At 37.9% G+C, this 13,496-nt stretch overlaps 1 protein-coding gene across 7 annotated transcripts in view; it reads right to left on the bottom strand.

Annotated features, from left to right (window-relative positions):
- The window catches only part of OXR1 (oxidation resistance 1), a 439,603-nt gene that overhangs the window by 113,282 nt on the left and 312,825 nt on the right, over window positions 1-13,496 (bottom strand). The window contains exon 1 of one of the 7 annotated variants that reach the window (XM_032316809.1): window positions 7,202-7,235. The exons of the other annotated variants lie outside the window; for them this stretch is intronic. Within the exon in view, the coding sequence (XP_032172700.1) occupies window positions 7,202-7,220 (19 nt within the window). The 5' untranslated portion in view covers window positions 7,221-7,235. Of the gene's footprint in view, window positions 1-7,201; window positions 7,236-13,496 lie in introns of those variants that run through there. 7 annotated transcript variants of the gene reach the window in all.

Raw genomic sequence — 13,496 nt, 5'->3', positions numbered from 1 at the left:
ATTGTATTTCTTCTTTTAGCTGTTCATGGATAAAGTCATCACTCTGTAAGAGCACTGTGCCCTTTTTTGGAAGAAGGACATGTGTGACCAAGCAGTCTGTCAGCAAGCAAGATCAAACTGCCAACATTCTGGATGACAGGAAGTTCATAGTGACCTTGTCAAATCAGAGAAATGATCATCTGGAAACCTGACTTTCCCAGAGGAACCAGGTAAGGAAAGAAAACATACAAGGACAAAAAAAAAACACTGAACAGACTCAGGATAACTTGACTTTTTTTTTTCTTTGCTCTTTTATATATAAGATGCTAGAACTGGCATAACATATTAAGCAAAAATAACCATTTAGAGAATAGAATTTCTTGTTCTTATTTGTCAGTACCCCGTAACCAGAATCCTATGAAAAAACAGATTAAAGTAGCCTGAATAGATGAAACTGACAATTTTCTATATGATGCATTTGGATAAGTAAAGACATTCTCTTAAAAATTAAATTCAAAATGTGTGCACTTATTGTTCACATAACTCATTTGCCTGTAATTTCCATTCTATAGCATATGGAATGTTATTTTAAAATATTCTCTCTTAATCTCATCTTCTAAGGCACATTTATTCATTGGCATTCCTCAACATCCTCTTTCAAAAGAAGTCTTCTTTTTTTTAAAAGCAAGCTCTATGCCCAATATGGGGGCTCGAACTCATGACGTCAAGATCAAGAGTCACATGTCCTACTGACTGAGCCAGCCATGCACCCCTCTCTTCACTTCTGAGATAATTTCCTTCCACTCCCTATTTACCTGCCCCACAACTCACTCACCAAGGCCCTGCTTTCAGCTTTCAGCAGATCTGTATTTGGTGTTTCTTCTTCTAAATTCCAATTCAGAATTATGTATGACCCTACTATGACACTTGAAGTACATGATTATAATTGTGTATGCGTCTGTCTTTCTCACTGGAGTCTACCTGTATTATCAAATACGTAGTCCCAGGTCTTAGGTTTTACAAAGCACAGCAGGCATTCAATACATGTTTTCATCTGATACTTTTCCATAGTGCTTACATCTTTTTTTTAACCATTTCCCATCTGGTTCCTTTATTACTACTGTTTGAATGTCAACATGGGTGGGATTGGGTGCATTTGTTTCTATATTTTTCCATGGTAAAAACTCATACCTTCTCTGAAAGAAATAAAATCCACAAGTAATGGAGTGAAGAGGCTTTGCTGTGCTGTTTAAGCCAGACAGCTGTCAATTTTCCATTTAACTGGAAGAAAAGCGTATTGAAGAAAATCCTGGCAAATAGATGAGCTAAATATAGTTTTGTTTTTCCAATTAAGTTACTCAGTCACGTAAATAAGAACCATACAGTGGTTTGAACACTGACCCCGGAGCCAGGGCCTTGGGTTTGAATTGTGGCTCTGACATTTGCTAAACTGATCTGACCTTAGGCAAATTTCTTTATCTTTCTGTGCCTTCACTTTCTCATTTGTAAAATGGGGGTAATAATTGTACCTAATGCACAGGGTTGATCTTAAGATATATTCAACGATTATATTATTTAGGATGTGTTACATATCAGGCTCTGCTCTTGATAGAAGCTGTTAGACATGAAAAAAAAAAGACAAAAATTCCTTCTTCATAGAGTTTGTATTCCAGTTAGTATAAAAAACATAAATACACATATATGTGTTAGTGATAAGAGCTATGGGGGGGAAAAAGAGGAAAGAGAAGTAGGGGATATGAGCTGTTAAGGAATAAGTGGGATTTGAACTTGTAGACAGATGGCCAGGGAAGTTCACATTTGCAAAATCAACCTGTGAATAGAGATTAAAGAAAGTGAGGGTCCTGGCAGCATCAGTTGCTATGGGCGGAGCCTGGAAGGCAGAGGGAACAGTAATTACAAAAACCCTGAGAAAGAAGCATGTCTGGTAGGTTCAAGAGACAGCAAGAAGGCCAGTGCAGTTGAAGCAGAGCGAACAAAAAGGAAATTTTAGGTAACAGGTGTATGTATGTGATGCACACTTGAGCCCATGCGGAGGGGAAATCAGCGATCAGATGAGGCCCTGGGTACTGTGATGGCAACTTCAGCTTCTGAAGAGAAACAGGTTAAGCACAGGAGTGAAAGAATGAGATGCCTGTCTTAGCATATTCCTCCAGTTTAGCTGTCTTACTGAAAGCAGACTGGCTGGGAATGCGGTAGGAGGAGGGGGACCAGGGAGTTGAGAGGTGTTGCAGGGGCGAGCAACCGCAGAGGGAAGGAGACCAGTCAGAGGGTAGCAGTTAGACTGTAATGGTAGTCAAAAGATGATGGAGTTTGGACCCAGGAGGAAGCAGGGCGGGTGCTAGGAACTGGGCAGATTGAGGATCTACACTGAGGGTACGGCCAATAGGATACCTGGGCTGATAAGATACAAAGTGGGAGAGGAAAAAGAAGATTCTAGAATTACACCAATATTTCTTGGTCTAAACATCTAGAAAAGTGGTGCTTTCATGAACTGAAATGAGCTAATATAGCTTAATGTATGATTCTTACCATTATGTTAAAATGTATTAACACATTAATTAGTTAATATATGTAAAGCTCTTAGTATAGTACTTAATACCAAGTCACCCCAAGGTCAATGTTTGCTGTTATGATGAATACATTGAGATGGGAAAAATTTTTAATCCCAGTATATATTCCATTTAAATATGGGAAAATGTTCATGTTAGAGTTACAACTTTTGGTCTTCGGAAGTGCGTGGGTGGCTCAGTTGCTCAAGCATCTGCCTTCTGCCCAGGCCATGGGATCGAGTCCCACGTCAGGCTCCTTGCTCTGCGCGGAGGCTCCTTCTACCTCTGCCTGCCACTCCCCCTGCTTGTGCTCACTCTCTGACAAATAAATAAAATCTTAAAAAAAAAAAAAAAGATTGAAATGAGAAATTGGAAGACTCTCCATTGGCAGAGAAAGAATAGGAAATGTGATTTTCAATTAATAACCAAACTCTTCGATTCCCCTTTTCACACCCAAGTGCCCTTTAAAAAAAAAAAAAAAAAAAAAGATTTTATTTATTTATTTGAGAGAGAGAGCAAGCAGGGAAAGCAGCAGGCAGAGGGCAAAGCAGGCTCCCTGATGAGCAAGGAGCCCGATGAGGGACTCCATTCCAGGACCCTGGGATCATGACCTGAGCTGAAGGCAGACACTTAATGACTGAGCCACCCAAGGCATCCCTGCAAATGCCTTTAATATTGGAATTCTTTCTGTTCTTTAGTCTTGAAAGTATGACTATCCTCAAAAACAACAACAACAACACACACACTACCTTTTCAAAGCAGTCTGTTTTACACTCACTAAAGCAATGAAATTTACATTAAGTGGTAGTATTTTAAGTACCACTGAAGTACCCTGTGTTTTGAAGAAACAGCAATGACACTTATTTTTTACCATTATGTTTTTGAAACTGTGAAACCAATACAATGAAAATAGTAGAGAATGCTAAAATGCACGGAACTATCCTAACCAGTGTAACCTGAAGCGCTTCTGGGTTTTATGCAACAGCACCTGTGTTTGTCCATGGAGTTCATTTCTCATTGGAGAGTTGGAGATGAAATTTCAAGCTGAAAATATCTGAAGTCTTTTTCATTGCAGAGAAAGGGTCCTGGCTATGGAAACGACTTTGTGACTACTCCTATTTGGTTCATTGATTTTGTATCTGTTCCCCTTCATGAATATCTGGAACCAGACAGTGGGACCCTTTCCACAATTTCTACTATGATTTGTATTGTTTACCCCAGTGGGCATTAGCTTATACCTATAATTCTCTTTCTGTGGAAGGTAAAGCTCTATTAAAATGTATGTTAATGGGCATGTTCCAGTGTAGTTTAAGTCTTCATGTATAACAGGGCCTGGTAAATGGGTGAACTCAGGGACCAACAAACAGACAACAAATTAAGGTTTGGTTGCTTTGACTGGACCGAGAAACTAAAACAAACAAATGCAGAAAGAAAGCACTAACTGCTGGCAACCACCCCATCCACCTCCACTGTGTTTTCCTCTGAAAGTTGGGGGCATTAGAGAAAATTCTTTGTCATTCAGTGATTCCAAAATCCACTCTTTAACATACTTATGTTATTTTTTTCTAAAGCCAAAGCCTTACAGTAACTTACAGATCGATTTGTCTCTTAAGTGGAAGGAACAAAGATAGGAAAGGAATTTGGGAATCTAAGTAACCTCTTTCATTTTTAATGTCACGGAGGTGCTGTGGGCTGTGGTTCCCCTAATTCAATAAAGGATACAAGTTCTGAGACTGGCACACATTCAGCACTGGGATTCAAAATAACTAAAGTTCTAATTGGTGGAAGTCCGCTAGAGACAGATTTCACAGTGCTTCCTGTGATTTGGGGAGTTAAGGGGCCCTATTATTATTTCCAATGATAATTAAAATGCAGAACTTACTCTTTTAAAGTTTGGGGCAAATTCTTGAATTTCTCCTTCTTTCTTCTAACTTTTCATTTACACATAATCTCATCTAATAACGTTTTGTTTAATGTTGATACTTAAAATTTATAGTCAAATAGTACTTCATGGTTTATAAAGTGCTCTCATATAAATTTCATATTCAGTACTTCTACTAGTTCAATTTTTCTTTTTTTTTTTTAACAAACTGTCCTGACAATCCAATGATGAAGAAATTATTCATACTATTTCTGTTCTTTGGATATATAATTTGAAGCTCTCAGAAAAACTACTGGATCCCTAAGTACTCATAGTTTTAAGGAGTAGAACCATAACTTGAACCGAAGTCTTTAGTTTTAAAAATGTGTACTCTTTCCATCTCATTACAGTTAAATTTTGGTAATTAATTCACTAATAAAGTTCTCTGAGTATTTTTCAGAGGAGTTCAGTCTAGACAGTTGGTTCAAGAACAGGTAGAATCACAGTGTCAGGGAGTCAGGGTGAAGGGAGGTAGTAAGGAGAGACCAAAATTGGTTATGGATAAGCCACATAACAGAAAAAGAATACTCTTAAAATATTCTAATGTGCGAATGTGAAATGCACAGCGTTTAGTATATTGTACAAGTAATAGATCAATCTGTATTTTTACTGCCATATTTCATCTAAAAAGAATGCCTTATAAGAGGCACCACCAAGAGAAAAAAAAGGAAACCAAAAACCCTGCTAATTAAACCACGATACACCATTGATCATAAGGTACTTTCAGATTTTAAAAAGCTAATACGTGAAAGAAAAAAAAAAGGGGGCCGATCTTAGAATCTTAGAATCTTAGAATCAAAGAAGTACAGAAGTGGTAACTGCAGGGTATAAAAGTTCTTGAAATTGGTCATAACACAACCTTACTAGACAATCAGTAAGCATTTATTAAGTGCCTGTGGATGAGCACGATGAAGCAAAATGTATAATCTAGGTGAAGAAGCTTAAGTGCTACATATGAAATATTAATTACCATCCTTCAGTTTCACATTGTTGACCACTGTTGAAGAAAACAGATCCACTTATGCAAAAAGATGTCCAAGTGTGCAAGTGTCAGGAGAGATGGTAAAGGAGGGGGGAAGGAAAGGAGGAAGAAGCTGGGGGAGGGGAGGATGGCTTGGAGGACAGCTAGGAGGAGGAGGAGGGGTCTAATTTAACCAGAAGCTTCACTGAAATTCAACAGTCGTCTGAAAACTGTCTGCACCCGATCTCCTGATTATATAAATAATAACTGCTGTCCTGGATGTGAAATGTTACTTTAAAACAATAGCAGCTTTGAAAAAAGGTTGCACGTGTTTTTATAACATCTGTAGCTTCATGTCTAACACAGGATTTTTCCATTCTTGTATATTTTTTAAATCATGAAGATGGAAAACTAGACAACAGAAACAGTTCTCAAATTTGAACTAAATATAACGATTAAATGTTGGGCAATGCTTCGAGATTAAATTGTGTTATGACTGGTTATCAACTTCCTTAATGACTGAAAAGCTTTAGAATTTCTGATTAAAATTAAAGAGTTGTTCGAGCTGAAACTAATCATCTAAATATTTTACTTGGGCATTTTGTGTATATCATCACAAAAATCTGTGTGCTAAATTGGAAAGATGAAATGAGATTGTTTCTAATTAAAAACATTTCTGTTTCTGTAATGAGAGTTTCATACATAAATTGCTCTATAATGTGAAATAACTGCTTTTGAAATTACTCAAATAAAAAGAAAAGATACTCAACCTTTTAAGTGTGCATTATGCTGATAAATTTATTTTTGAAATAATTCAGAAGAGATATGATAAACCACATTTTACATTCTGATGTTATCATACAGTTGCTGTGATTGAGGAAAAACTAACCTAGTAATGGTAATCACTTCTTTTGAGAGGTAAAATTATAAATAAATAATAATGCAGGGCAATTTCATTTTTAAAAGTCAATAATGAATTCCATCTGCTGCACGCCATTAAAAATCAAAGAGGTTACTTACATGCTTCAGATCTTTTTATATCTTTATGCCTTCCACTTAAAAGTACAAGTCGATCCATCAATAATAATGTTATTTTGACTTGTTTGACCAAAACTTAAAAAAAAAATGATGAAAACCTCCTACTTCTCTCCTCCTTTCTCTGGAGCCCAGACAACTTAAAGGAATAAAATACTAGAGGAAAACAAATACATTTAAGCAAACTGCTAAGAGGATGGTTAGGAGAAACTACTGAAATGTACTGTCAGCCTTTGAAATCCAGAGCAGTGGTGATAAAATCTGAGCGTATGACTCGATCACTATTATTTCCCTAACTGTGCACAATTTTTCAGTTAGGGACAAGGGAAGACCATATGGAAGCCTTACTGACAAATGATTTCCTGCAAATGCATGAAAAGAAGTCACTAACGACTTGTCATAAATGCTCATTGGACATAAAAAAAACCCCTAAATCACTATGTCTGAACCTATTTCTGAGAGCATCTCCTGATAGAATCGTACTTAGCAGCACCACCTACAGCAAATCAGGGACAAAAAATGTACATGCACAGAAAGTCTCTTCTAGATCCTGTATTTAGATTTAGTATTTCAACGGAGTTTACTCCCTCTGGGCTTCTCTACCAAGCATTTCCTTTCTAGAGGCTGTAACCAACATATCCATAGCTTATCCAGATTTTGAAAAGAGAATATAAAGTCAGCCTTATCGGACTTTCCAAAAATGACGTGTTTAAAGCGGAGAGCACTTACACATACCTTTGCGAGTGCAGAACATTTCTGAGGTCCTCCTTTCAAGCCTCTTCAGCCAGTACTATGCTGCTTTCAGGAAGAGAGGACAGGGATTGTGGTTCCTGTGTTTCCCTGGGTAATACAACACTTCCTCTCCGGGAGAGTGCCCTCTCCTCCCACTGGGTGCCTGACCCCTGGTGGCAGTGTGAGAGGTTCGGAAGTTTCTGTTTCTGCACACAGGAAACTATACCTGCCTTGTGACTGTGGACTTGCTCTTGGCTCACTGAACGTTTTGGAAACAGTGCCAGCATGCTCTGCATAATGTTACCAAGTTGAGCCTACAAGTCTGTCACGGAGTGAGATAAAAGGACTCGGTATCTAACTTCTGTACCGTTTCTTATCATAAAGTAAATCAATGGCATGACCACTTTTAACGAATCTCTATTATTCAGTCTTAATAGCACTGACAGGCAGTAGATTTGATAAGCTGGATATTAACATTCTTGGTGTTTTGTACCTTTACAGATTTTTAAATGCCGTTGGCTCACAGTCCACACATAAGTTTGATTTTTTTTCCCCCCAGAAACACCCACTGCATCATGAGACAGTATTCTTACACTAATTTTATACTATTATGGTTACTTCTTTCTATATTTCTTCCCTATTAGAACAAGGAGAGAGTGTGCCGCAACATTCCTCATCGTGCTGACCACTTAGTAATTGAGTGAATGGATAGGTGTCATAATAACTCTTTCCTTCCTACCTGGCCCCCTCTTAATCCACACTTCTGTTAGCTCTATGGAAGTGGATGGCAGCTCCAAAGCCTGACTCTCCTGGACTCCCTACTCATGTCCTTCAACTTCAAAAGATTTTGGTGGACACTTCTTTTTTATTCTCCCCTGTCGTTACACTTTTGTATCTCAGTTCACTGAGATCTACACATAATTGTTCTGTATTTTATTTGGGGGTAGGAGTCACAATCATAGGGCGTAGAAATGTTAACTCAGATCCTTGCAAGTCCAAGGACTACTGGATGCCAAGACAGGTGGGCTTCAGGGACAAGTTAAAAGATACAAAGGACAGTGAACACTGTGTGCAGACTTACTACACTGTAATGAACTGACAATGGTTATAAAGAAGGCAGAGTTCATGTTCAGAACAATGACACTTCGTATCACAGCAAGAATACTATGATTCTCAATGCAATACAGAATCTACAGCCTTTGCGAAGTTCTGACAGCTCCATAATAAACTACTCATTGCCCAGTGAAGAATCTCACCAAGCCGGTGATTTTTAGAGGGAAATGTAATAAACTGGCAATATGATTCATTCTCAAATAAAAATTTATGATGTCTCATCTTTTCTATGGAGGTATTTTGTATTCACTACAAACTATTTGGCTCCTTTAAGAATTCCAGCAGTATTCCCTATGAATGCTATTTGATAAGACAACCTATGTAAAACTTCCAGTCACGTTCTCAGCATTCTGCTGTAAGTTGGGGCTTAATAGATGCTAATTTCCATTTCTTTCCTTAATGACATGGCTGGCTTAAAGAAATGCTAGTAATAACAGTGCCTTACTTATGTTTAATGCTTTCTTATTTACAAAGTGCTTCAATTAATATTCTCACGTTATGCACACAACCACAGTGGGCGATGCTGTTTTATTCTCAAAAGTTTTGCCAACTTAGCTATATAGAGAAAATTAAAGACAGACTGTTTCCCTGCAGCTTTATATGGTGCACGAAAAAGAGGGGACAGAAGTGTTGTGAAGATGTCCTGATGTTCATCTTCAAATAATTCAGCATAGCTGCAATCTCCCGCAGAAATAAAAGCAGCAGGTAAAAATCAGGAAGGAATCGGCACTTTTTAAAAGCAAGACTTCATGTTAGAAGAAGAAACACACATACAAAAGCCCTGGACAAAATACAAATGCATGGTTTTCAACATCTGCAGAATATGCAAAGGAGGGCTTTGACATTTTTATGTCTCACATAGCCGGTAATGCTACCTATATTTGCATTGCGTTTGAATGTGAGCAAGAAAGCTACAAAAACACTTCCACATTCATATCAAACACACTTGTGAATTGGGATACAACATATGTTTCTCTCAGGAAATAACTACGTTCATATTTATGTGCTATATCTATACAACATACATATTTCCCAATGTTTTGTCATTTTCTCTTTCTTATTTGTTCTCATTAGGAATCTGATAGGAGTCAGACTTGACTCACTTGTCAGCTAAGTGTAGTTCTTTCAGGGTTTTTTTGTAAGATGAAATCAGTGCTTTAATCGTGCTTAGACCTGTCCATCAGGCACCCGATGAACAGTTTCCTATGTGAGTATTGGCTCTTGGACATTGCTTTTTCCTAGCTGCCCATCATCTTTGGGATCCAAGTTGACGAAGAGGTTCTCATTTAAAAATATTTTAAATGCTGGGACGCCTGGGTGGCTGAGTTGGTTAAACAGCTGCCTTTGGCTCAGGTCATGATCCCAGCGTCCTGGGATCGAGTCCCACATCGGGCTCCTTGCTCGGCAGGGAGCCTGCTTCTCCCTCTGCCTTTGCCTGCCACTCTGTCTGCCTGTGCTCGCTCGCGCTCCCTCTCTCTCTCTGATAAATAAATAAAATCTTTAAAAAAAAAAATATTTTAAATGCTGTGATCAGAAATGCCACTGCTCCTACACCTCCTTTAGTTTTTATTCTAGAATCTTAGTTTTTAATTTATTTCTCTAGTTTACTTTTCATCTATTTTTATATCTGTTGTTATAGCACGTAGATTAACCCATTTATGATAATGTGATTTTATTTTTTTGAAAACATTTAAAAATTTTATTATGGTAAGAACATTTAGCACAAGATCTATTCTCTTAAAGAAATTTAAGTGTACAATACATGATTGTTGACTATGATAATGTGACTTTAAAAGTCCACATTTGTTGGTTTACGTTTACGACATGGAGAATTCTGCCTGATTACATAATTAGAGCTTGTTCAAAATGAAATTTTTTAAAAGATGGTAGAGAAAAGACCCTTTCCTAAAGGAAAATTTATCATAAAAACTCTTTCCAAGACTTGGGTAATTTGGGATCATGTGATCTTCCTATTTATAGATGTTAATTGTTGGCAGGTAGGATTATAAAAAGTACTCTTGGTAATATCACCTTACAATGCTAAGGATACAGTCTTAACCTGAGATGCGATTGGAAGTGTGTACCCTTTCCAAATGCACTCTGCAAAAGAACAAGAACACTTTTCCTGGTCCAGAGAAAACATATAGCTTCTCTAGGAAAAAAGTCACTTATCAAGTGTTTAATTTTTTTTTTTAATTTGATTTTTTGAACAGAGGTGCTGTTCGTTCATTTGTTTGTTTATTTGACAGAGAGAGAAATCACAAGTAGGCAGAGAGGCAGGCAGAGAGAGAGGGTGAAGCAGGCTTCCTGTTGAGCAGAGAGCCCGATGTGGGGCTCGATCCCAGGACGTGAGATCATGACCTGAGGTAAAGGCAGAGGCCTAACCCACTGAGCCACCCAGGCGCCCCATGAGGTGCTGTTCTTAAAAGAAATTCTGAACTGTTTTAGAGTACCCCCCCCTTATTGCTGGATATATAAAGGGTATTTTAAGTGTTGGGCTTCATTGGAAAGAAATACCCCCCAAAATTCCTGTAAGTTTCGCATGCATGAAAGAGCTTCCACTAAATCAAATCTCTGAGCATGTAACAAACTTCATGTTGTTTCCTGAGCTTCCATTAATTTGAGGCCAGCCTGTGCTGAGCACAGGGGTCACAGCGCTGACTCAGACATCTGGTACACATGAGCTTTTCCCTTTTCTTCCTTCTTGTGAACATACTTTATGACTAAAGAAAAGAAATCTCTTCTAGTTCCCTGCTTTTTCTCTTACGAGAAATGTCACATATTAAAGAAGGAGCACGTTTTCCATTCTCTTCCTGCCTCCTGTTAACGTTTCTCAGCAATCTGTCCTCAGCAGTCAGTGCACCTCCTGCCTTGTCTGGGCTGCATCAGCCAATGCAAAGGTTGCAGTGAGGAACAGTTAAGGCTCCCGGGCCAGTCTGCCTGGGTTCAAATCCCTGTTTCTCCACCTTCCAGATAGGAGGTCTGAGATCAATATTGTCCTCTCCACTTCTGTTTTATCATCGGTGAAACCTGGGTTTTAATACTTCCTACCTCATAGGGCTGCTAGAAGGATTAGAAGATTTAATACATACATGGTACTTAGAACAGCACTTGGCGTGTAATCAGTACTCAATAAATGCTAGCTGGTTAAATTATCTTTATGCAGAGAGCGCTATAAAAGCATGTGTATGTGTCTCACATATTGTCCACCATCTCAAGATAAGCCATGTTTATATAACAGTCTTTAGAATGCAGAAATTTCTTCGGATGAACCTTTAAAACAAAGCCTGAATAAACAAACAAGCAAAAAAGCGGAATCAGACTTATAAATACAGAGAACAGGGTGGCCAGAGGGGAGGAGAGTGGAGGAAATGGGCAAAATGGGTGAAGGGGAGTGGGAGCCACAGGCTTCCAGTTATGGAATGAATAAGTCCTGGGGATAAAAGGTACAGCATAGGGAGTATAGTCAACGATACTGTAACAGACTTGCATAGTGACAGATGGGAGCTACACTTGTGAACATAGCGTATATGTACAGTTGTTGTTTCACTATGTTATGCACCTGAAACAGTAGCACCAACAACTTAAAAAAAAGAAAAAAACCTCTTACTTCATTCTGTATTTTTATGGTTTTTTTTTTCTTAATTTTAATTCCAATATAGTTAACATGTATTATATTATTTTCAGGTATACAACATACTGATGTAACAATTCTACACATTACTCTGGGCTCATCATGTTAAATGTAGACTTAATCCCCATCATCTATTTCACCCATCTCCCCAACAGCCTCTCCTTTGGTAACCAATAGTTTGTTCTCTAGGGTTTTTGTATGTGTGTGTCTGTGTGTGTGGTTTTTTTTGTTTTTTTGTTTTTTCCCTTACTTGTACTAACAATTACTATCAAAACACTCATTGGGCCAGAGACCCTTGTGCTGTTAGTGAAAGCACTGCCCCTCGCATAGCACACTGCCTACACTTGTGACTTCATTGGCCAGCCAAGTTTGTTCTCTATAGTGGAGTTTGTTTTTTGGTTTGTTTCTTTTTTCCTTTTTTGTTTGTTCCTTATATTCCACATATGAATGAGAGCGTATGGTATTTGTCTTTCTCTGACTTATTTCATTTAGCATTATACCTTCTAGATCCATCCACATTGTTGCAAACGACAAGGCTCCATTCTTTTCTATGGCTGAGTAGTATTCCACATCTTTATCCATTCATCTATCCATGAGCACTTGGTTTGCTTCCATAATATAGCTATTATAAATAATGCTGCAGTAAACATAGAGGATGCATATATCTTTTTCAGTTAGAGTTTTCATATTCAAAAAAAAAAGCTTTTCTTAACTGTTTGATTCAGAAAAGTCAAAAAGTACCAAGAGAAGAGGTACAGAAAAGAAATAAAGAAAAAACATGAAGATCAATCATCATGCAAATGAGCTATAGGCTTGATTTCAAGATCCAATAATAATGTTTAGAAGACAATGAATGATTATATACAGAACAATCTATACAATATGTGAAAATTATGATACCCTGAAAGAAATACATTAAAGTTAATGTCTGATTAAAATATTTACATCAGTCAATGGTGTTTTGCAGACTGCCTAGTAGTACATCTTTTTAACTTTTCACTTTATAAATTATTATAATTATTAATTATAAAATTTCACTGGATAGGAATAATGTACTTAAGTATACTGTCTTCATTTCCAGATGATCAGATGATGTTCTGCTTTAGTTTCTCTTCTACTCTTTTTTTTTTTTTTTTAAAGATTTTATTTATTTATTTGACAGACAGAGATCACAAGTAGGCAGAGAAGCAGGCAGAGGGAGAGAGAGGAGGAAGCAGGCTCCCTGCTGAGCAGAGAGCCCGATGTGGGACTCGATCCCAGGACGCGAGATCATGACCTGAGCCGAAGGCAGCGGCTTAACCCACTGAGCCACCCAGGCGCCCCAGTTTCTCTTCTACTCTTAATTATATTTATTTCACATAAACTTGAAAAGAGTATGCTTATCAGAAAGAAGGTTTTTTTTTTTTTTTTTGACCACTCTTTAGGATTATGGACATCAAGAAGGGGAAACAACAAAGATCCCAGGGTCCTGGGACAGAGTCCCACATTGGGCTCCCTGCTGCTCAGTGGGGAACCTGCTTCTACCTCTCCCTCTGCCTACTACTCTGCCTA

Source organism: Mustela erminea, chromosome 16, assembly GCF_009829155.1.
Source record: "Mustela erminea isolate mMusErm1 chromosome 16, mMusErm1.Pri, whole genome shotgun sequence".
In the NCBI taxonomy this organism is placed as follows: Eukaryota; Metazoa; Chordata; class Mammalia; order Carnivora; family Mustelidae; genus Mustela; species Mustela erminea.
This window is presented reverse-complemented; position numbering and strand designations above follow the sequence as displayed.